The sequence below is a fragment of the Ornithorhynchus anatinus genome, chromosome 11, assembly GCF_004115215.2.
Source record: "Ornithorhynchus anatinus isolate Pmale09 chromosome 11, mOrnAna1.pri.v4, whole genome shotgun sequence".
In the NCBI taxonomy this organism is placed as follows: Eukaryota; Metazoa; Chordata; class Mammalia; order Monotremata; family Ornithorhynchidae; genus Ornithorhynchus; species Ornithorhynchus anatinus.
Window position 1 is genome coordinate 25,373,132 of NC_041738.1, and position 24,137 is coordinate 25,397,268.

Here is a 24,137-nt window from a genome sequence, read left to right on the forward strand (position 1 = left end):
CGTGGCTCAGTGGAAAGTGCCCGGGCTTGGGAGTCAGAGGTCATGGGTTCGAATCTCGGCTCTGCCACTTGTCAGCTGTGTGACTGTGGGCGAGTCACTTCACTTCTCTGTGCCTGTTACCTCACCTGTAAAATAATATAAATAGGGATTAAGACTGTGAACCTCATGTGGGACAGCCTGATTACCCTGTATATCCCAGTGCTTAGAACAGCGCTCTGCACATAGTAAACACTTAACAAATACCAACATTATTATTATAAAGCCAACCAGGTTGGACCCACTCCTTGTCCCACATCGGTTCACAGTCTTAATCCCCATTTTACAGAGGCGGTAGCTGAGGCACAGAGAAGTTAAGTGACTTGCCCAAGGTCACACAGCTGACAAGTGGCAGAGGCAGGATTAGATATAGTTTGTTTCCCCTTTCAACTCGGGAGCCTTAATAGTAATAATAATAATAGTAGGGAATGTCACTGTTTATTGTTGTATTGTACTTTCCCAAGCACTTAAGACAGTGCTCTGCACACAGTAAGCACTTAGTGAATACAATTGAATGAATAGTATTTAATTCATTCATTCATTCATTCAATAGTATTTATTGAGCGCTTACTATGTGCAGAGCACTGTACTAAGCGCTTGGGATGAACAAGTCGGCAACAGATAGAGACAGTCCCTGCCGTTTGACGGGCTTACAGTCTAATCGGGGGAGACGGACAGACAAGAACAATGGCACTAAACAGCGTCAAGGGGAAGAACATCTCGTAAAAACAATGGCAACTAAATAGAATCGAGGCGATGTACAATTCATTAACAAAATAAATAGGGTAACGAAAATATATACAGTTGAGCAGACGAGTACGGTGCTGTGGGGATGGGAAGGGAGAGGTGGAGGAGCAGAGGGAAAAGGGGAAAATGAGGCTTTAGCTGCGGAGAGGTAAAGGGGGGATGGCAGAGGGAGTAGAGGGGGAAGAGGAGCTCAGTCTGGGAAGGCCTCTTGGAGGAGGTGATTTTTAAGTAAAGTTTTGAAGAGGGTAAGAGAATCAGTTTGGCGGAGGTGAGGAGGGAGGGCGTTCCAGGACCGCGGGAGGACGTGACCCAGGGGTCGACGGCGGGATAGGCGAGACCGAGGGACGGCGAGGAGGTGGGCGGCAGAGGAGCGGAGCGTGCGGGGTGGGCGGTAGAAAGAGAGAAGGGAGGAGAGGTAGGAAGGGGCAAGGTGATGGAGAGCCTCGAAGCCTAGAGTGAGGAGTTTTTGTTTGGAGCGGAGGTCGATAGGCAACCACTGGAGTTGTTTAAGAAGGGGAGTGACATGCCCAGATCGTTTCTGCAGGAAGATGAGCCGGGCAGCGGAGTGAAGAATAGACCGGAGCGGGGCGAGAGAGGAGGAAGGGAGGTCAGAGAGAAGGCTGACACAGTAGTCTAGCCGGGATATAACGAGAGCCCGTAATAGTGAGGTAGCCGTTTGGGTGGAGAGGAAAGGGCGGATCTTGGCGATATCGTAGAGGTGAAACCGGCAGGTCTCGGTAACGGATAGGATGTGTGGGGTGAACGAGAGGGACGAGTCAAGGATGACACCGAGATTGCGGGCCTGCGGGACGGGAAGGATGGTCGTGCCATCCACGGTGATGGAGAAGTCTGGGAGCGGACCGGGCTTGGGAGGGAAGATGAGGAGCTCAGTCTTGCTCATGTTGAGTTTTAGGTGGCGGGCCGACATCCAGGTGGAGACGTCCCGGAGGCAGGAGGAGATGCGAGCTTTAAGCATGTACTATGTGCCAAGTACTGTACTAAACACTAAGACAGGTACAAGGTAATCAGGTCCTACCTGGGGGGTCTAAGTAGGAGAGAGAACCAGTATATTAAATCCCCCTTTTGCAGATGAGGTAACTGAGGCACAGAGAAGAGTGACTTGCCCATGGTCACACAGCAGGTCCATTGTGGATCTGAGACTAGAACCCAGGCACATGCTCTTTCCACTTAGAAATATTGAAATAACCAGGCACCCCATCCTTATTTGCTACTTTGTCCATTCTTATATATTATAAATGGTGAAAACCTGCCAGGGTTTCTGTTAGATTTTTTTCTCAAGACTGTGACAGTTTTGCCCTTTTAGAGTGGAAAGCTTTCTTGGCAGAACTCTTCGTCAAATAGAATATTGTATAGACAGAAGAGTCCAATTAAGAATTGAATTTTCCAGTGTAGCTTTTTTTTTAGGGTTTAAAATGCAGAACACTCAGAGGTGTGTGTTATACCCATTAAAGAATGGCAGTAATTGATCCCTGCTTTCCAGAAGCTTTCAGTCTTCTGGAGACAGGCACACCTAACAGTCAAGAAAAATATTTATGGCATATAAAGTACACTTTAGAGGTGTATTGTCATGATTGTTGATAATCTAGAACTTAGATTGTTTTGCCTGTTAGACTTCTAAAGCTGCAAGAAAGCAGTGCCTTTGTCTAGCAGTGGAAGCATTTCCTGTTTCCTAATTTTTTTTTCCTCCAGTTCCAGAGCTTTAAATAAAAATTTCCCCCCCCTTTATAGATTAGCTTTATTTGCGCATCGTGAAGATGGACCTGGAATTCCAGCCGACATTAAGCTTTTTGACATATTTTCTCAGCAAGTGGCTACTGTAATTCAGGTATGTGCAATTATTTCTCTTAAGCTCTTAAAATATCCCTTTGACGCTTTCATTTTTCTAGTAGACGATTATGGTCCTGCTTATATTTAGAATAACTTTTATGGTGTTCTCAAAATTCCAGTCCAGACAAGATATGCCTTCAGAGGATGTGGTGTCTTTGCAAGTGTCTCTCATTAACCTGGCCATGAAGTGCTATCCAGATCGAGTGGACTATGTTGATAAAGTGCTTGAAACAACTGTGGAAATATTTAATAAGCTAAATCTAGAACAGTAAGTGGAAATGCACATTTTTTCTAGCAGACTATGTCAGCACTTCTGATTCCTAGAGTCAGTCTTTTAGACTGATGTATTCAGGATCTTCTTGGTCTCTGATTTAAAAAAGCATGTTTGATTCACAGACCTTGGTACAGTGCACGAGACAAGAAATAATTGTATGAAATGGTAGTTTGTGATTCAACAGCAATGTGAATGGATTTTTCTTCCAGATCTCTCCTTGATAGACTAGTAAAGAAAATGTTTGCACTGTTTACGGTTTTACATTGCATGAGATTGTTTTTTATGTGTCGTCTAGCGGATCTTGAACATTTTTTCCTGGCTTTTTAAACCAAAGTAACTCGTTTTATTAGATTTTGGATAAATATAAACATTTATGTCTTAACTTTACATCAAGATTGAACTACTTATGTATTTGAAAACTTTTGTGGGGGCAAATTTGATGAATCAGTTTTTGGAAGTAATCTCGATCCTTCAGCAATGATCCCTAATACTAAGCTATTCAGAAGAGTTCTATGAAAAGCACCTTCACACTCTCTATTTTGTTTATCTCATTTAATCTTTTATCATATATTGCATTTTAGTATTGCTACAAGCAGTGCTGTTTCAAAGGAGCTAACAAGACTGTTAAAGATACCTGTAGACACCTACAACAACATCTTAACAGTTCTGAAATTAAAGCATTTCCATCCACTCTTCGAATACTTCGACTACGAGTCCAGAAAAAGTATGAGCTGTTACGTCCTTAGTAATGTGCTGGATTATAACACTGAAATTGTCTCTCAAGACCAGGTGAGAAATTCCGAGCTTAAAAATACTTGTGTATTTGACTGGATTTCTGGTCATTTTAAAATTAGAAACTTAAAAAGAAATGGCGTGGCCCACAATTTTGCAGAGGAATATGAGTCTTTTGATCTGTGATAGGTTTTCTAGAGGGTTCTTGGGACCAGGTTATTGAAGTTGGGGTGTGTGGAACGGTCAGTCTGTTGTATGCAGAGCACTGAGTTAAGCTCTTGGGAGGCCACCGTAGAATTAGTAGGCAAGAAAACCCCTCTCCAGCTATAACTTCCTATCCTACCTCCTTTCCGTGCCAAACTGCCCTCGCCATCCCAGAGACCTCTGACCTCTAGGCTCCCTCCACTTATCCCAGGCTATTATGCCACAATGTGATTCATTCGGTCAACCGTACTCTGTACCTAACCCTCTCAACTCTACCCTCTCAATGCACAAATGCCCGCCCTCAACTTTTACTTCTTGTGCCAAACTCAGCTTCCTCACCCCTGTCCGTTTGTCAATCTTACATCACCAGCCCCCAGCCCTGAATCACCTCAACAGGACATTTCCTCCTCTCCTGCGCTTGTGCGGTTGGTGGAAATTCAGGTGTTAGATTTACTTCGGCCACTTAAAATTCATCCTTATTTGCTATAACTACCTTCTCTTCCACTCAGCAACACTTCTCCCCCGGTGACTTCCATGCCCATTGTCCCCAGCAATTATTCCAGACCTTTAACTCTCCCTTTCCATCCCCCCCTCCTGCCCTTCCCCCTTTTTTTGACAAAAATGAAATCAGGCTTGAATACCCCCCCAAATCTCCCACCCACTTCCATATCTACTCTCATTCGTCCCTGCTGTTTCTCCCGAGAGGATCTCCTGCCTGCTGTCATAATCTACTCCTTCCATCTGCAGTCCTCACCTTCTAAAACAACTTTTCTTTCCACTGTTACTGCAATTTTTCAACCACTCACTCTGACAGTTCCTTCCCCTCCATCTGTAAACCTGCCCATGCTTCCCTTATTCTTAAAAAAAAAAAAAAAAAAAAGTAGGCCCCCCCCCCCCCCCGCACCATCCAGCTATCTCTGATTCCATTTTTGTCTACATTTTGTGAATGTGTTGTTTACACACCTTACCTCCAATTCCTCTCCTCCAGCTCCCTCTCCTTGACTCTCTGGCTCTCACCCTCTTCAGTCTTCTGAGGCTGCACGCTCCAAAATCACTGGTGACCTCCTTCTTACCAAATATAATGGACTATACTTTTTTTTTTAATTTGTTAAGCGCTTACTATGTGCCAGGCACTATACTGAGCACTGGGGTAGGTACAAGATAATCAAGTTGGACATAATCCCTGTCCCACCGTCTTAATCTCACAGTCTTAATCTCCATTTTACAGATGAGGTAACTGAGGCCCAGAAAAGTTTAGTGACTTGGCTAAGCTCCAACAGTAGAACAGTGGGGGAACCGGAATTAGAACCCAAGTCCTCTGATTCCCAGGCCCATGCTCTCTCCAGTAGGCTACACATCCTAATGCATTCTACTGTCTCCTACTCCTCCTAATTCTCTCAGATGCATTTGACACCCTGGATCACCCCCTTATCGTGGAAACCCTAACCTTGTTCTTGCTGACACAGTTCTCTTTTGGTTCTCCTCCTTCCTCCCTATCTGATCCTTCTCAGTCTCTTTTGTCGGCTCTTCTTTTGCCTTGTATTCCCAACTGTGATATCTCAGTTCTGGACCTCCTTCTCTTCTCAGTTTCCACTCCCTTCCTTGGGGAACTCATCCGCTTCATGGCTTCAACTACCGCCTCTCTGCAGATGACTCCCAAGTCTATTTTGCTAGCCCTGATCGCTCCTCTTCTGTGCAGTCTCACCTTTTCTCCTGCCTCCTGGCCATCTCTACATGGATGTCCTGCTGGCAGTGGAAGCACAGTATATCCAAAAGTAATAGTAATGATGTTAAGCGCTTACTGTGTGCAGAGCACTGTATTAAGGACTAGGGAAGAACAATAAAGATGAACATTAAACATGGTCCCTGTCTTTCAAGGAGCTGACTGAATACCCCATCTTCCTCCAAACCCTCTCCTACACCTAACCGTTTCATCCCAACGCCAGCACGCTCCCTGTATCTCAAGCCCCGTAACCATGACGTTATCTGACTCTTCACTTTCTTTCAAGCCTCTCCTCCAGGCCACGTCCAATTAATTTTTAATTACCCCTAACTGCAGCTTTCATGCCCCCCGAGGATTTAAGTGCTCACAACTCCCTGCAGCACTTTTAAACAGATCTTCTACTCTATTACCTCTGTTTCCTAATCAATCAATTAACGGTATTCATTGAGCGCTTTCTGTGGGCAGAATACTGTAATAAGTGCTTGGGGGAGGGGAGTACAATACAACAGAGTTGGAAGACGTTCCCTGCCCATAAGGGTCTCCCTTAATAGATTGTATGCTCCTTCAGGGCAAGGACCATGACTGTTAATTCTCACATACTCTCCCAAATGCCGAGTTTGAGTCCTCGGTGAATGTTACTGATTCCCCACCCTCACAGAGTTTACAATTAAGTTTTGTTCCAGTGATTTAACTTTATAGACATTTTTTGGTTAGGTCCTCTAGGGCTAGTGGTTCTAATTATTTCAGTTTTGGTTTTTTTGGACCCTGTTTCCTCACAGGTTGATGCGATCATGAACTTGGTATCCACGCTGATTCAGGACCAGCCAGATCAACCCGCAGAAGATCCTGATCCTGAGGACTTTGCTGATGAACAGAGCCTTGTCGGAAGGTTCATTCATCTCCTGCGGTCAGATGACCCCGATCAGCAGTACTTGGTATGATATAAGACTTAGGAAACACATTCAGTGACCTTTAGAGCTGTTTCGGGCCGAGGAATCAAGTGTCTTAATTCATTAAACTGAATTTTAAGTAGTTCATGAGTAGGGCAAGCATTCCACTGTTGTTAAACGGTTTAACGGATCAAAAGTTATTTATCTTCTAATTTAAACATGTAATTTATATGTGAATGTCTACTGCCGTGCCCAACTTGGAAACATTTAGAATCCCATCAGTAGGAAGGACTGAGTGATATGGGTTATGATTGTCATGGGAAACTCTTGCTTCAGGGCACTAGATTTACTTTGGTGACCTAAAAAAATTAATGCAGCTTCAAAAGGTAAGCAGGAAAATTGGCTCATGAAAGTTAAAAAAAAAAAACCCCAAAAACCAAAAAACAAATTATCAGGAAATTGGTAGCGAGGGTGCTTGTAGACAGATTCTTGACCAGTTATTCTCCATGTTCACTGAGGATGGGGTAATGTTCTTCAAGCAGGAGAGCTTTTGATTGAGGTAAAGGAGAACTTAGCTCTCCGAGTAACAAAATCTTTGAATGAGTTGCCCACAGAGGATGTGAGGCCTCCATCTCCCGAGATCTTTCAAGGAAAGAATAGATACCCGTGTGTTATGGTAGCATTATATGGTATTTATTGAACACCTATGCCATGCAGAGCACAGTACTAAGCCCCTGGGGGAGTGCAATACACTAGAATTGGTAGACACATTTCTTGTCCACAATGAGCTTATAGTCCGTGTCCTGGGTGGTGAGAAGGGAGCGGGATCAGATCTCTAAGGTGCCAGGTCTAAGAGTCTGTTTTTTTCCTCATCCTAGCTCTTATTTCTACACCTGTCCTGAGTTGTTTGAGGAGTCACTAAAATTTCACTTATTGGTAATTTAAACCCATTTATTCAATTACCAAGAAGTGGAGCTTATTCCTTTCCTTAAATTTAAATGTTTTTATCATTTTCCAGGTCCTATAAAAAAATGAATGGTATTGGTTAAGCGCTTACTATGTGCCAGGCACTCTGCCAAGTGCTGGGATACAGTCCCTGTCCCACATAAGATTCACAGTCTTAAATCCTCATTTTACAGATGAGGTAACTGAGCTAGAGAGAAGTTAAATAAATACCCATCCCTACATTTCCCCCTCATATATGATGGAAATATCTGGTTCTGATACAGAAGTTGCATTAAGAAGAGCTGAATTTGAAATGACTGGTGTCAGTGTAGACAGTGTTGTATCAATTTGGGTATTATGATTATTCTTTCCTGCTTCGGAGGCATAAAGATAGAGAATTGAAGAGCTGCCCTCTTTTTCTCGTTGAGAGTTTTGAAGAAGTTATAAGAATTTGCCTTTGAAGGATCAACTAAAGAGCTTATTCTGGTCAGGGATCATCTGTCTTTATTGCTGTATTGTACTTTCCCCAGCACTTAAGAAAGTGCTTTGCACATAGTAATAATAATAATAATAATGTTGGTATTTAAGCGCTTACTATGTGCAGAGCACTGTTCTAAGTGCTGGGGTAGATACAGGGTAATCAGGTTGTCCCACGTGAGGCTCACAGTCTTAATCCCCATTTTACAGATGAGGTAACTGAGGCCCAGAGAAGTGAATAACAATAATAATAATGTTGGTATTTGTTAAGCGCTTACTATGTGCAGAGCACTGTTCTAAGCGCTGGGGTAAACACAGGGGAATCAGGTTGTCCCACGTGGGGCTCACAGTCTTAATCCCCATTTTACAGATGAGGGAACTGAGGCCCAGAGAAGTTAAGTGACTTGCCCACAGTCACACAGCTGACAAGTGGCAGAGCTGGGATTCGAACTCATGAGCCCTGACTCCAAAGCCCATGCTCTTTCCACTGCGCCACGCTGCTTCTCCCTTGCCCACAGCCACACAGCTGACAAGTGGCAGAGCTGGGATTCGAACCCATGGCCTCTGACTCCCAAGCCCGGGCTCTTTCCACTGAGCCACGCTGCTTAGCACTCAGTAAATGCAATTGAATGAATACTTAACTCTTGGACTTTGGAACATTGCTTGCTTTGTCTGTAACACTTGAATCAGTCAACCAATGATATTTGAGCACTTACTGTCCCAAGTGCTTAGTACAGTGCTTTGCACACAGTAAGCACTCACAGTTGAATGAATTAGTGTGCAGAGCACTGTACTAAGTGCTTTGTGAGAGAGTACAATCCCTGCCCCCGGGAACTGTCTAGAGCAGGGACCTTGGCCATGAAAATTCTCTTCTTGAAACTTGGGTTATCAATTTTTATTCTTTTTTTGGAGATGGGCCGGTTCAGCAGCCTTGCCTTCTTCAGCCCAAATTTTCCACTGAGGGGGAAATATAGGGATGGGTATTCTGCTTGATAGCAGACTTGAAGTCTTTGTGAACTGGAATATCAAGCAGGACAATTTGAAAATGCCCTGCTGGAGTTCTTCCTTTTGGTTTTTTTTTTTTTTTTAAGAAAAACGGACAACATTTTTTTAAAAACTAATTCTCAATCTTGTTTTCCCACTTGGGTAATTGTGGTTGGTGAGCACAAAGCAGGATGCGTAGCCCTATTTGACATTTTTAAAAAGTCACAAGAGCTGGGAGATCTGTCCACTGTGCCTTTTTCTCTGAATTTCCAAAAACAGGACATGGTTTCTGAATTTAGGGCATACCCGCACCTATTCATTCCCATTCATTCAATAGTATTTATTGAACGCTTACTATGTGCAGAGCACTGTACTAAGCGCTTGGAATGTACAATTCGGCAACAGATAGAGACGATCCCTGCCCAAAGACGGGCTCACAGTCCATTCAGAGTGTTATTTTTGATAGTTGTCAGAGGAAAAACAAAGGTGAGATTACTTAAAGTACAAGGAAAGACAATGCAGTCGGAAAGAAACTTGCCTGTTTTCCCTCCCCTAGTAGAAATTGTGGTATTAGGAGCATTTTAGCACTATCCAATTGTTTTGACTCATTCAAGGGGAGTTTCAGACTACAAGCTGCCCATTTACTTCAATTTCAGAGAAGCAGCATGGCTCACTGGAAAGAGCACGGGCTTTGGAGTCAGAGGTCATGGGTTCGAACCCCGGCTCTACCACTTGTTAGCTGTGTGACTTTGAGCAAGTCACTTAACTTCTCGGTGCCTCAGTTACCTCATCTGTAAAATGGGGATTAAGACTGTGAGCCCCACGTGGGACAACCTGATTCCCCTGTGTCTACCCCAGCGCTTAGAACAGTGCTCGGCACATAGTAAGCGCTTAACAAATACCAACATTAATTTCTGTCTCTATATGGACTTTTAGGTCTGAGGCACATTCTCACGTGTTTCTGGTAGAAGAGGACAAAACCTAATTCTACCTGCCAAATATCCTGTGTTGATTACTTTTTGCCATATCCCTATTAATTTCACATTGGATTTATGAAGGGTTTTTGTTCTTACAAACTGGTGTGGAGGAAGAAGGAGTCTGAGTTCTTGTTTGCCATCAGTGTAATGAGAGTTGAGCTATCCGGAACACAAATGATAATAATAATAATGGATGGTATTAAGTGCTTACTTATGTGCCAAGCATTGTCCTAAGCGCTGAGGTAGATAAAGGGTAACCAGGTTGTCCCATGCGGGGCTCATAGTCTCAATCGCCATTTTACAGATGAGGTAACTGAGGCACAGAGAAGTGAAGTGACTTGCCCAAAGTCACACAGCTGATCAGTGGCGGAGCCGGGATTAAAACCCATGACCTCTGACTCCCAAGCCAGTGCTCTTTCCACTAAGCCATGCTGCTTCTCAGTCTGCTTTTGAACTTTGCAGCTGAGAACTCATAGTATCCATGTAGCAAATGTCCAGTGAAATAAGGATGGGAAGAATCCTGTGCCTTGAGAGCAAGAAAACTACTTACTGTAAAGCTTCACTGTAGTTTAGCTATTGGTTTCCCCACAGTCTTTCACCTGTTGTACTATTCATTCATTCAATCGTATTTATTGAGCGCTTTCTCTGTGCAGAGGACTGTACTAAGTGCTTGGAAAGTACAGTTCAGCAACAAATAGAGACAATCCCTACCCAGCGACGGGCTCACAGTCTAGAAGGCTGGGGGACAGACAACAAAACAAAACACTTTTTCTTGTTTTCCAGTTAAGTGGAGCAGTGCTATCTTATAGCTCTGTAGGGTGAGCTGGATCATCCGGAAAAACTACTGGTCAGGTGTTTAACAGTCATGTAATGTCAATCAATGGTATTTATCACACACTTACTGTGTGCAAAGCACTGTACCAAGTGCTTGGGGGGGGACAATACAGCAGGGTTGGTAGACACGCTTCCTGCTTACAATGAGCCTGCGGTCCAGAGGGAGAAATCTAAGCCCCCCTTCTCAGCTCCCCCTCCCTTCCACGTCACCTCAACTCGCTTTCTTTTCCCTTACCCCCGACCCGCAGCACTGACATATATATGTATATATCTATAATTCTATTTATATTGATCCCTTTTCACTTGTTTTGATGCATATATACAATTCTATTTATATTGATATCTGTGTATTTATTCAAATGGGGTTGAAGACTTTGAGCCCCACGTGGGACAAACCGATTACCCTGTATCTCCCCCAGGGCTTAGAACAGTGCTCTGCACATAGTAAGCGCTTAACAAATACCAACATTATTATTATTATTATCTACCTTCTGTGCCCCTTAATGAGGAAAAGATTGACATGCCTCCCCAGGACTTAAAGCGTAACTCTCTTATGGAATTTTCACTTGTTGCAGATTTTAAACACAGCACGGAAACATTTTGGAGCAGGTGGGAACCAACGCATTCGCTTCACGCTGCCACCTCTAGTATTTGCAGCATATCAACTGGCTTTTCGCTACAAGGAGAATTCCAAAGTGGTGGGTTTTTTTTTTAAATTTCCCTCTAGGTTTATTAATGCCTTTCCAGAAATTGGGTGAGGTTGGTTTCTAGATCTAATTATTACATGTTGCCAGAAATATTAAATGCAGACATCAAGAAATGTAATACTAGGTCACTGCAAATCATGATTTTCTTTTGTCGACTTTTAATATTTTACTTTCAAAAATTGGGTAACTTTTATGGACATAACTATCCATGCTTTTTGTTTTAAAATTTGGATTTCTTTTTTCTTTGCGCTAATTACGTGTTGCAGAAAGTGTTTGAAAGCACTCTTTAGTTCCTGAAACAGAACAATTGAAGCCAGAGTATTTTTAGGGCCAAGTTATCGAGAAAATTTGCTCGCGTGTGCAACACTAGTTGGATTTAATTCTAGTAATTTAGTGGCTAGTGAGTGGAAGGCAATCTGCTAGAAGTCAGAACTCACCCATGCTGGACAGCAGCGGCACGGGGGAGAGTCGAGGGCAGAGACTCGAGTTAACTGCGCGGAAGGTGGTAATGGTAAACCACTTCCGGATTTTTACCAGGAAAACTCTATGGATCCACTACCGGAACGATTGCAGATGGAGAGTGGGTCGTTCTGGGAGAGATGTGTCCGTAGTGTCTCTGTGGGTCAGAAACGACTCGATGGCATAAGACAAGCCAAGACAATTTAGTCCTTAATAGACATTTTGCATGAGTGGAGCAAAATTTGGATTTAAGATTCTAGGTTCCTGACATTGGGCAATCAAGATGAATTTGAAAACCAGTTTTAAAAACTGAAGCAAGCTTGTTCAACACTAAGGCCAGACCAGATGGTAATCAGTTGCACCTTTGTCTTAAGTTTATAGTTTTGTTATGTGTGACAGACTTGTAAGGTTTCTCCTTCAAGGGTCCTATATTTAAGCAGAGTTTCGTATGGTGATGAGCAGATTTTTTTTCCTAAACAAATGGAACCAGTGTTATTGAAATGTATGATTTTTAGAGAATATTAGCCAAGAATGATCAGACAACCTGCAAATATGAGTAGGGTGGTATTGGTGAAATTAAGGGTAATCAATGGTATTTATTGAACACAGTATACGTGGAGCATTATACTATAAACACTTGGGAGAGTACAATTGAGTTGGATAATATTTGGAAGAAGCCTTTAGAATTAAATTTCTGGGTTGAAATTTCTTTTAAGGTACTAAGTAACTGAAATGTTGGCTGTTACTTTGGCAAAACGATGTCGTTCATCACTGATTAGGTTGCTTAGTCCTGATATGAGACTTAACTGGAGAAACTTTGTCATTTTTCAAGGATGACAAATGGGAAAAGAAATGCCAGAAGATCTTCTCCTTTGCTCATCAGACCATCAGCGCACTGATCAAAGCCGAGCTGGCAGAGTTGCCGCTACGTCTTTTTCTTCAAGGAGCTCTGGCAGCTGGGGAAATTGGCTTTGAAAACCACGAAACGGTGGCATATGAGTTTATGTCCCAGGTATCAGAATCACTGCTCGTCTTTTTAGCATGGAAAAAAAAAATAAACTTTTACCAGTTCAGTTTTCCTGGAATCAGTTTTGCTCCTGATTTGTCTTATAGGAGCATTTTGTCTCTTCCACCCCTAAATTGGATCTCCCTTCTATCCTGGGATGAGGATTCGGGAATATTTTGACACTATGTTGATTTGTTGAGAAAGGAAGAATAGGATGTATTCATTTTCTGTCCTGAAGGGTCATATAACCAGTTCCCTAGCACTTCGGTGGGATTTTAAGACTGGGTTTCTTGTTCCACTCTATAGACTTTGGAGCTTATAAGAATTTTGGGTAGTGAGAGGGAACGAGGAATCATTTTCTGCTGAAATCCACCCATCTGATTATTTTTAAACCATTCTATCTGAAAATGGATTGTCAGTTCCTCGAAGATGAAAAAGTATAAAAGCCCCTTTAATATGTCTTCATTTCTGATGTAGATGTTAATGGTTTCCACTAATAGCAAGGAGAGTCTGAGCAATTTATAAAAATGCAGATAGCACTGGAAAGAAGCCATGTGTGTGAGAAGGCTAAAATTGTAAAGGGGTTTTTTTATTTCCTCATTTAGGCTTTTTCTCTGTATGAAGACGAAATTAGTGATTCCAAAGCCCAGCTGGCTGCCATCACCTTGATCATCGGGACATTTGAGAGGATGAAGTGCTTCAGCGAAGAGAACCACGAACCTTTGAGGACTCAGTGCGCATTGGCAGCCTCCAAACTTCTTAAGAAACCCGATCAAGGCCGGGCAGTAAGCACCTGTGCGCATCTCTTCTGGTCTGGGCGAAACACGGACACGAATGGAGAGGAGGTGAGAGTCGGGGGCAGACGGTGCTGCCCTTGTTAGTGGTGAATTTATTTTGAAACGATGGCTTGGTCCCCTGCACTTGATCCTCCCCCCAGGAGAGCAAGCAGTGGAAAAAAGATTGGCATGGACTAGTCTGGCGGAGAGGACCCAGAAGAGGAGAGAAGCTCAGCAGTGGCAGATCCAATTACTCTAAGGGCGGCCCCCTTTGAGAGAACTTTTATTTTGGAAACCATTGCAATACAACCATCTTGTTACAGATAATAATTATGGTACTTGTTAAGTGCTTACTATGTGCCAAGCGCTGTTCTAAGTGCTGGGGAAGACACAAGGTAATCAGGTTGGACACAGGACAGGGACTGTCCACGTGGGGCTCACGGTCTTAATCGCCGTTTTACAGATGAGGTAACTGAGGCCCAGGGACGTTAAATGACTTGCCCAAGGTCACACAGCAGACAAGCGGCAGAGCCGAGATTAGAACCCACATCCTCTGACTCCCAAGCCCGAGCTCTTGCCACAGACCTACGACCAATCATTAGTTTTTGTCAGTTTTGTAGAAATCGAAAACAGTTACATACATGACATCAGAACAGAATGCTGTCCTCTGAGGCGGAACTAGTTCCCTGGCTTCCCTGGAAACATTTAAGAAGTGAATTTTTCTGCTATTTACTTTTGTGTACCTGTCTGCCCAGCCCAGGATTGACTCTCTTTGGTTTCCCTTGCTTTTCCTTGTAGCTCCACGGAGGCAAGAGGGTAATGGAGTGCCTGAAGAAAGCTCTAAAGATAGCCAACCAGTGCATGGACCCCTCACTGCAAGTTCAGCTTTTTATAGAGATTCTGAACAGATATATCTATTTTTATGAAAAGGAAAATGATGCGGTAAGTGAACTAACGAAGAGGAGGAGTTGTGATCCTGTAGAATAGGCCCCCGTCTTATGCGGAACGGGTACACTATTGACCCCTAATGTGGAAGTGCTGTGGTAGAGGGAAAGGGAAATACTTCATTCAAGTGCCTTCATCCCCCTCCCTCCAACAAGATGAAATGGGGGAGGGGTGAGAATATTTTCCGACGAGCATGAAGCTGGCAATTTGAGGACAGTGTGTTGAATTCAAAAGCTGGATTCTCCCGAGCCTTCAAATTACAAGCTCCTTGGAGGCAGTGCCATGTATTTTGCTTCTGTAGTACCTTCCGTAGGGCTCAATAGAAAGCTCTGCACACAGCAGACACTCAAATACCATCCATTTGGATTTACAGGGCACCAATGTAATCACTAGTCCCTGCACAAATCAGCTCAAGAGTTTCTAAATTATTTTTTAAAAAAGAAACTAAATTTCAGTTCTGGTCCTCTAGCAAGTTAAAATCTTTATATTTCTAGAGTTAGGCCACTTGAGTGACTACCTAAGTCTTTTCAAGTGCATCTATCAGGCAGAACAACAAAGTGGAAAACAAAAGCCTTCCTATTCTGACCAATAGTATTTCAGATAATCATGATGGGACATTTGAAAAACACAAAATCCTTTGTAAATACTCACTGCTCTAGCAGTGTTGTCTGCCTTCTTTCTCACCTATATGTTTTCAGAAAACAACTTTCAAGTGCTTTATCCCAGAGACCAAGCTTATAGACAATTTGAATTTCTCAGATTTGCAGATATGCAGGTTATCGAAGCCTTATGTCTCTCGCTAAAAACTGGATTTGTTTTTTCAGAGTAAGGTCAAAATCTTCAATTTTCTGGGACTTCTCCTGGGTAATATGCATTTATAGGTCATCGACATGCAAATAAGGTTATCCTGAACTGTAAAATAGTAATAATAGTAATTATGGTACTTGTTCAATGCTTATTGCACTGTTCTGAGCACTGGAATAGATCCAAGTTAAATAGGTTGAACACAGTCCCCTGTCCCACATGGGGCTCACAGTCTTAATCCCCATTTTCCAGGTGAGGGAACTGAGATCCAGGGAAGTGAAGTGATGTATACAAGGTCACACAGCAGAGAAGTGGCCGAGCTGGGATTAGAACTCAGGTCCTTCCGACTTCCCATGCCTGTGCTCTGTCCACTAAGCCACACTGCTTCTCCCTGGAGAGAAGTATTGGCAACTGAGAAAACCCGTGCTGCACGGAGAGGTTGTAGCTTAATCATTTCTATGCTATCTGCCTCCATGAGCCACTTTGTTTTCCTGAAATGGAAGAGCTGCTACTCTCTATGTAAATCTCACAAATGTGCCGAAGCCTCCTGAGTCGTCTTATAAATAGTTCATGAAATTCCTTAATTTGCATTCCACTCCTGTTCGTAGCAGGGGTTTATACCGAGCACCCTCTTGATTATTTTAAACATTTCTGGTGGCACGGTCCAGATTGGAGTAAAAACTCTTAACTCATTCCAAGTTCTGTCATCACTGGGTTCATATTAACTCTCGAAGTAGCCTGTAGGATGATGATTAGTTTCCTATTTATCAAGATCATTAACTGATTCAGCCCAGCCCAGGGTCAGAGAAGCAGCGTGGCTTAGTGGAAAGAGCCTGGGCTTGGGAGTCAGCGGTCATGAGTTCGAATCCCAGCTCTGCCACTTGTCAGCTGTGTGACTGTGGGCAGGTCACTTCACTTCTCTGTGCATCAGTTCCCTCATCTGTAAAATGGGGATTAACTGTGAGCCTCACGTGGGACAACCTGATGACCCTGTATCTCCCCCAGTGCTTGGAACAGTGCTCTGCACATAGTGAGCGCTTAACAAATAGCAACATTATTATTAAATGGAGGGTTGAGAAACATTCCCTTGACTTGGCACCATTGGACAACCTAAGCCCTCAGATTACATTTTCAGATAGGCCAATGGAAAAACAGCAATCAGTCGAGCCGAGCAACTAGAAAATCTTTCACTGCTCCCCCGCCACTTGGACCCGGCTAGGTTGTGTACCGGTCACACAGTTCCTCTCTCTTCTTGCAGGTGACAATTCAGGTTTTGAATCAGCTCATCCAGAAGATACGAGAAGACCTTCCAAACCTGGAATCCAGTGAAGAAACAGAACAGATAAACAAACATTTTCATAATACGCTGGAACATTTGCGTTTGCGGAGGGAATCACCAGAATCTGAGGGTCCAATTTATGAAGGTCTTGTCCTTTAAAGATGAAAACACATACCCTGTATTTACTCCTTTCCATTTACATTCGGTATGTTTGTTTATTATACTAGATTTTCTTTTTCCCCATAGATTGTGCCTTTCAGGAATGTTTCCTTCTTTATTTGTGATGTGTTTTGCCCAGTACCTCCAGACACTCACCTTTACGAACTAATTCAGTTAGATGGTTCAGGTTTGACCAGCACCTGCCAAAAGCGGCGCTGAAAATAGCACGATCGATCTGTTTCTTTTAAATTCCTCGGACCCGTGAGGTTCTTCTCTCTTTCTTTTGTTTTATTTTCCCCTCCATTGTTGTGGCTTCTGTAATTTTCTTTGGCCCCAAGGAGTACTAACCAGGAAAATTATAGCGCTATCCGTCTGTAGTCTATCTTGATTTTTTTTTTTCTTACAGGATATTTGATTTTGGGGGACACTGTTGTTCGTTGAACTCTGCTTGAGCTTTTTCTTTAAATGCAGGACAAGGCATTGTAATATTTTCCCTAAAACTAGAATATATTAATGCATGTTTGAGAGTTTTAAAGCACCATGGTCAAAAACAGAAGTTTATATTTTGCATATTTAGGCTCTAAAATTCATTGAGGGCCTGTTCTGTTCACAGGGCATATTTATCAAGATAATTTTGTTTCAGATAGTATAAAATAGAGAATTTGTGACATATAGTTTATGTATAACCTTCATTATTGTAAATTTAGGGAAAAAATGCATTACACAAGTATGATTTTGCACCAGTGAAACAATAAAGTTGCTATTAACAAGTACTTTTAGTTTCCCTTTTTACTCTCCTGTGCTTTTCTGTTAAAAAAAAAAAAAACAACCACAAACTATTAGAGAATTTAATTACTCTAGGATGGAGATGGAGAGATCTGGTCTTGGGCCCATCAAATAGTAATCAATCAGTGGTATTTATTGAGTGCTGACTGTGTGCAGAGTGCTGTAAGTGCTTGGGAGAGGACACTACAACAGATTTCGTAGACACATGTTCCCTGCACCAAGGAGCTTACGATCTAAATGAGAGACTTACTAACCATCAGTCATTGGTATTGAGCACTTACTTTGTGCAGAGCACTGTACTAAGTGCTTGGGAGAGTACAAATCAGCAGAATTGGTAGGCATGTTCCCTACCGACAAGGCACTTAGAGTCCAGAGGGGAAGACAGACGATAAAATAGAAATAAATAATAGATATTCATTGATTGTTGTATTTATTGAGTGCTTACTACGTGAAGAGCACTGTACTAAGCACTTGGGAAAGTACAATACAGTAATAAAGAGAGACAGTCCCTGCCCATAATGAACTCACAGTCGTGGGGAGGGGGAAGACAGACAATATAAATAAATAAAATTATAGATATCTACATAAGTGCTATGGGTTGGGGAGGGAGGGGAAGAGCAAAGGGAGCGAGTCAGGGTGACCTGGAAGGGAGTGGGAGATGAGGAAAAGCAGGGCTTAGTCTGGGAAGGCCTCTTGGCGGAGATGTGCCTTCAGTAAGACTTTGAAGAGGGAGAGAGGAATTATCTGGTGCATTTGAGGAGGGAGGGCCTTCCAGGCCAGAAGTAGGACGTGGGCCAGGGGTTGGCGGTGAGACGGGTGAGATCGAGGCACAGTGAGAAGGTTAGCACCAGAAGAGCGAAGTGTGTGGGTTTGTAGAAACAGAGAAGGGAGGTGAGATAGGAGGGGGCAAGATGATGGAGAGATTTAATGCCAATGGTGAGGAGGTTTTATTTGATATGGAGGTGGATGGGCAAGTACTCAAGTGCAATGAGGCTGAGAGCGGGGTGAACATCTAGTGCTCTAGTGTTTTGTATGTTCAGGGGGAGAGAGTTCCAGGCCAGAGGAAGGCCAGATAGATGAGATGGAGGTACCGTGAATAGGTTGGCATTGGAGGAGCGAAGAGTGTGGGCTGGGTTGTAGTAGGAAATCAGCGAGGTAAGATAGGAGGGGGCAAGCTGAGTGTTTTAAAACTGAAGTTAAAGGATTTTCCCTTCAATGTGGAGAGGGACGGTCAAGCACCGGAGGTTTTTGTGGAGTGGGGAGACGTGAACTGAATGTCTTTGGAAAAAATGATCCAGAAAGTAGAGTGAAATGTGGACTGGTGTGGGGAGAGACAGGAGGCAGGGAGGTCAGTGAGGAGGCTGATGCAGGAGTCAAGGTGTGGGGTAGGGTAAGTGCTGGGATTTTGTATGGAGAGGAAAGAATGGATTTTAGCAGTGTGAAGGTAAAACTAACTGGAATAGGTTGGCCGATTGACTGTGTGGGTTGAATAAGAGATAAATTGAGGAAAATAAGATTACGGATGTGTGAAGCAGGGAGAATAGTAGGATTGCCTATAGTGATGGGGAAAATAGGACAGCAATTGGATGTGAAGATGAGCAGGTTCGTTTTGGACATGTTTAGTTTGAGATGTCGTTTGGGCACCAAGTAGAGATGTTTTGCAGGCAGGAGGAAATGTGAGACTTTGGAGAAGGAGGAAGATCATGCTAGATCTGGGGGTCATCTGCATAGAGTTGGTAGTTGAAGCCATGGGAGCAAACGAGTTCTCCAAGGGAGTGGGCACAAATGGAGAATAGAAGGAGAACCAGAACTGAGTTTTGAGGAAAACCAAGAATGGATGCATAATGTGTTTGGGTGAATAACTTGTGGGAAGGGAATGTGTCCACCGACTCTGTTCTGTTGTACTCTCCCAAACAGCGTGGCTCAGCGGAAAGAGCCCAGGCTTGGGAGTCAGAGGTCATGGGTTCAAATCCCGGCTCTGCCACTTGTCAGCTGTTTGACTACGGGCGAGTCACTTCACTTCTCTGTGCCTCAGTTACCTCATCTGTAAAATGGGGATTAACTGTGAGCCTCACGTGGGACAACCTGATTACCCTTTACCCCAGCGCTTAGAACAGTGCTCTGCACATAGTAAGCACTTAAATACCGACATTTATTTTTATTTTATTTTTACAGTGCTCTGCACAGAGTAAGCGCTCAGTGGGTACGATTGATAACCGCAGTGTGAATTTCTTCATAGGACTTTAAGTCTCCTCTCTTGCATCATTTTGGTTTAGCAGGTTAATGCTTTTATACCAACAACCCTCATCCAGGCAGTGGAGGCTCAGTGATAATCACTCACAGATAGACCAGATTCTTAAGAATTTGTGCTAAGGGTAGAATCAGAGACACATCTGGAGAGTGATATGATCAGATGAGGTTTCTCACTCTCAAATAGGGGATCATTAACGCCGTGCAGAATAGTCGGGTTGCATTTTTTGAGGTTGCAAATAATTTGTGGCCCGTCCTTATTCTGCTGCTTCATCAGAAAATAACATTCCCCAGAATAATAATAATAATGATGATGGTCTTTGTTAAGCACTGTCTATAGCACAGTGCCTGGCATAAGCGCTGGGGTGGATACAAGCAAATCGAGTTGTACACAGTCCCGGTCGCACATGGGCTCACAGTCTCAATCAGTCGTATTTTGCAGATGAGGTATGGGTGACTTGCCCAAGGTCACGCAGCAGACAAGTGGCGGAGCCAGGATCAGAACCCATGACCTATCGTGAAACTTCTCCAGTGTCGCCCCTCCTGGTTTAAGCCTACAGAAACAATTAATCGTGGGGCTCAAATGACCGTTTGTCCTAGAAACTTTTATCCACTTGAGGCATTATAATCCATTAGCTTTTTTCACACTAGCTTCGAGTGTCTCTTCAAAAGGACAGCGCCTTCACTGTTTAGAGCCGCGGTTAGAGGAATGAACCCTGCTGAAAGCGAGGGAGAGAGGGGTCGGAGGTTAACCTAATAGTCTGATTCTGACAGTCAAATCCCAACAGCATACAATGGTTCGAAAGGGGCTGGGGCATAAAATACACAATGCGCTGCAATTAGTCTTTCATCTGAAGCCCCGGAAACACACGACAAACATAATTATGCTTAATGTAAGCCTCAGAGACCAAAGAACAGAGTAAATCCAATCCGTAATGGCTGTCGGCTGGGATGCGGAGAGGTGAGGATTGGCCTAGGGAAAATGTCAGCAATTTGGACCGCCTTTCATTTAGCCTGCAAATAAACACTTGCGTCGTTCAGAGGGTGTAATTGGCCATGGTTTGAGAACAAGGGAGTTGGGCTAGAGGCATGCATCATTCATAATTAAATCCCTATTGGAAAGGCCTCTTTGAATCCTGTGGAAAATGAAGTCTCAATGTTCTCTGCAGTTCGGTTATTCTCTCCTGTGCTGAGGTGAAAGCAGAGTATGGTAAACTCTTTTGTTCTGTGGTAAGAAAACAGATGCCGTGTTCCATCCATGGCTTGAAAAACTAGTCACACAGAAGTAAGTAGGCCATAATTCAGAGGAAATTATTTCTGTATATACTGTAGTCAAAGAACATCGGTACTTGCAGGAAGGGTAGGAGGCATTTCACGTGAAGCATTAAATATTTCTAATAAGTGAATTTGTGAAAGGGATCAGAATCAGATTCATTCAATTCTATTTACTGAACGTTGTGTGCAGACCACTGTACTAATTTGTAAATAAAATTCAGTGAGAGCTGTGAAGAACGCAGGAAGGACCCTGAGAAATCGTCTTCCTTAGAGAAGCAGCGTAGCTCGGTGGAAAGAGCCCGGGCTTGGGGGTCCGGGGTCATGGGTTCGAATCCTGGCTCTGCCACTTGTCGGCTGTGTGACTGGGCAAGTCACTTCACTTCTCTGTGCCTCAGTTACCTCATCTGTAAAATGGGGATTGAGACTGTGAGCCTCACGTGGGACAACCTGATTGCCCTGTAATCGGCGCTTAGAACAGTGCTGTGCACATAGTAAGCGCTTAACAAATACCAACATTATTATTATTGTTCTTTCTTGGGGCAGAAACCCAGTGAAATCACTCCAGACGGTACAAATCAGTCTTATTTTTTAAAGTTCCAGAAAAGAGAGTTGTACAGTCTTCTTTGGGAAGCCAGTTTAGATGCGTTTGAGTGCTGTCTGAGCAGTGCATGCTGTATGTAGTTTGACATTGCTTCTCTTCTTGCTGACAACCTCCTCTCCCCGAGATGAACCTTTTAATTTTCTTCATCTCTTCTCCCTCTTCTCCTACCTCCAGTTCCCCACGCGACCCCTACCAATAACTGACCCTGCCTTAAGCAACTCTTTTATGTTCTCACCACTGCAGTCCCTGTCCCTTTGTAAAATAGTATTTGTTAAACACAAGTTGTTGTGAGAAGCGCTGTTTTAAGCACTGGGATAGATACTCTCTGAGAAGCTGCGTGGCTCAGTGGAAAGAGCCCGGGCTTGGGACTCAGAGGTCATGGGTTCGAATCCCTGCTCTGTCGCTTGCCAGCTGTGAGACTCCGGGCAAGTCACTTAACTTCTCTGTGCCTCAGTTCCCTCATCTGGAAAATGGGGATTAAGACTGTGAGCCCCACGTGGGACAACCCAATCACCTTGTGTACCCCCGCCAGCGCTTAGAACAGTGTTTGGCACGTAGTAAGCGCTTAACAAATACCACCATTATTATTATTATTATCAAAAAGATCGGACCCAGTCACTCTCTCTCACGGGGCTCACAGTCTAACGGGGAGGGATCCTGTGTAGCCTGAGCTACCAGGACCTCCCAAGGTCAAAAAGATGAAGCAGCGATTCAGAAGGACGTGGGTTCTAATCCTGGTTCCGCCACGGATCAGCTGCGTCACCTTGGGCGACTCACTTAACTTCTCTGGGCCTCTGTCACCTCATCCGTGAAATGGGGATTAAGACTCTGAGCCCCATATGGGACATGGCCTGGCTCCAGCCTGATGAGCTTGTAGCTACACGAACGCTTAGTACGGTGCCTGGCACAGAGAGCTTAAGAAATACCATATTAAAAAAAAAACAAACACGAGACGGGATCAGGAGTCCGTTTCGGATCTGTTGCCGATTTGTACATTCCAAGCGCTTAGTACAGTGCTCTGCACATAGTAAGCGCTCAAAGCAGCGTGGCTCAGTGGAAAGAGCCTGAGCTTCGGAGTCAGAGGTCATGAGTTCGACTCCCGGCTCTGCCACTTGTCAGCTGTGCGACTGTGGGCAAGTCACTTCACTTCTCCGTGCCTGTTTCCTCATCTGTAAAATGGGGATTAACTGTGAGCCTCACGTGAGACGACCTGATTCCCCTGTATCTACCCCAGCGCTTAGAACAGTGCCCTGCACATAGTAAGCGTTTAACAAATACCAACATTATTTATTATTATTAAATACTATTGAATAAATGAATGAATGAGAAGGTCTAGTGGGCCAACCTATGTTCTGACACTTTCTCTCGGCCCTGGTCCTCTCCCTTCCTGCCCCACGCTTTTAGGAGTCAAGTCACGGGGCTCGGAGGGAAGACGGTAAGGGATCCGTGCAGTCAAAAAAGGCTAGATGGATTCAACCTCGGGTGGATTCAACTCTGAAGGTACGTTCCCTGGGGCAAACCGGGCGAGCAGCAGTGATCCAGGATTCGAGTCAGAGGATGGATAGATAGACTTATGCGGCGTGGCTCAGTGGAAAGAGCCCGGGCTTGGGAGTCAGAGGTCATGGGTTCGACTCCCCGCTCTGCCACTCGTCAGCTGTGTGACTGTGGGCGAGTCACTTCACTTCTCCGGGCCTGTTACCTCATCTGTAAAATGGGGATTAACTGTGAGCCTCACGTGGGACGAGCTGATTACCCTGTATCTATCCCAGTGCTTAGAACGGCGCTCTGCACATAGTAAGCGCTTAACAAATACCAACATTATCATTATTATGCTGTCAAGTCGTCTCCGACCCACAGCGACTTCATGGACACACGCATCCCTCCCAGAACGCCCCACCTCCATCTGCAATCGTTCAGGTAGTGGATCCGTGGAGTTTTCTTGGGAAAAATCCAGAAGTGGCTCCCCGTCGCCGCCTTCCCTACGGTAAACTCGAGTCTCCGCCCTCGACTCTCTCCCGTGCCGCTGCTGCCCAGCTCGGGGGAGTTCTGACTTGTAGCCGATGGGCCTTCCACTCGCTAGCTACTGCCCAAACTAGGAATGGAATGGGTAGGTCTCTGTTGACTCTCCCTCCTGTAGCCGAGACTGGTAGGGTCCTGGAAACTCTCCAGGTGCCATCCTGAGCGGAGAGTCAGAGGACCTGATTCCTAATCTGCGGTTCTGTCCGATGCCTGATCTGTGACTTTGGGCAAAATCACTTCACTTGTCTGTCCCTCGGTTTCCTTATCTGTGAAATGGGAATTAAATGCCCGTTCTCCCCGCTACACTGGGAACCCCATGTGGGAGAGGAATTCTGATCGACCCAATTATCTTGCATTTACACCACTGGTAATAATAATGTTGGTATTTGTTAAGCGCTTA

General features: G+C 44.1%; 1 protein-coding gene across 1 annotated transcript in view; it reads left to right on the top strand.

Annotated features, from left to right (window-relative positions):
• VPS35 (VPS35 retromer complex component) overlaps positions 1 to 17,579 on the top strand; it is a 39,182-nt gene extending 21,603 nt beyond the window's left edge. The window contains exons 9-17 of the mRNA XM_029075461.1: positions 2,533 to 2,629; positions 2,751 to 2,899; positions 3,487 to 3,694; positions 6,344 to 6,499; positions 11,247 to 11,369; positions 12,670 to 12,849; positions 13,449 to 13,688; positions 14,418 to 14,561; positions 16,627 to 17,579. Coding sequence (XP_028931294.1) covers positions 2,533 to 2,629; positions 2,751 to 2,899; positions 3,487 to 3,694; positions 6,344 to 6,499; positions 11,247 to 11,369; positions 12,670 to 12,849; positions 13,449 to 13,688; positions 14,418 to 14,561; positions 16,627 to 16,806 — 1,477 coding nt within the window. The 3' untranslated portion in view covers positions 16,807 to 17,579. The remainder of the gene's footprint in view (positions 1 to 2,532; positions 2,630 to 2,750; positions 2,900 to 3,486; positions 3,695 to 6,343; positions 6,500 to 11,246; positions 11,370 to 12,669; positions 12,850 to 13,448; positions 13,689 to 14,417; positions 14,562 to 16,626) is intronic.
• The last annotated feature ends 6,558 nt before the right edge of the window (positions 17,580 to 24,137 follow it).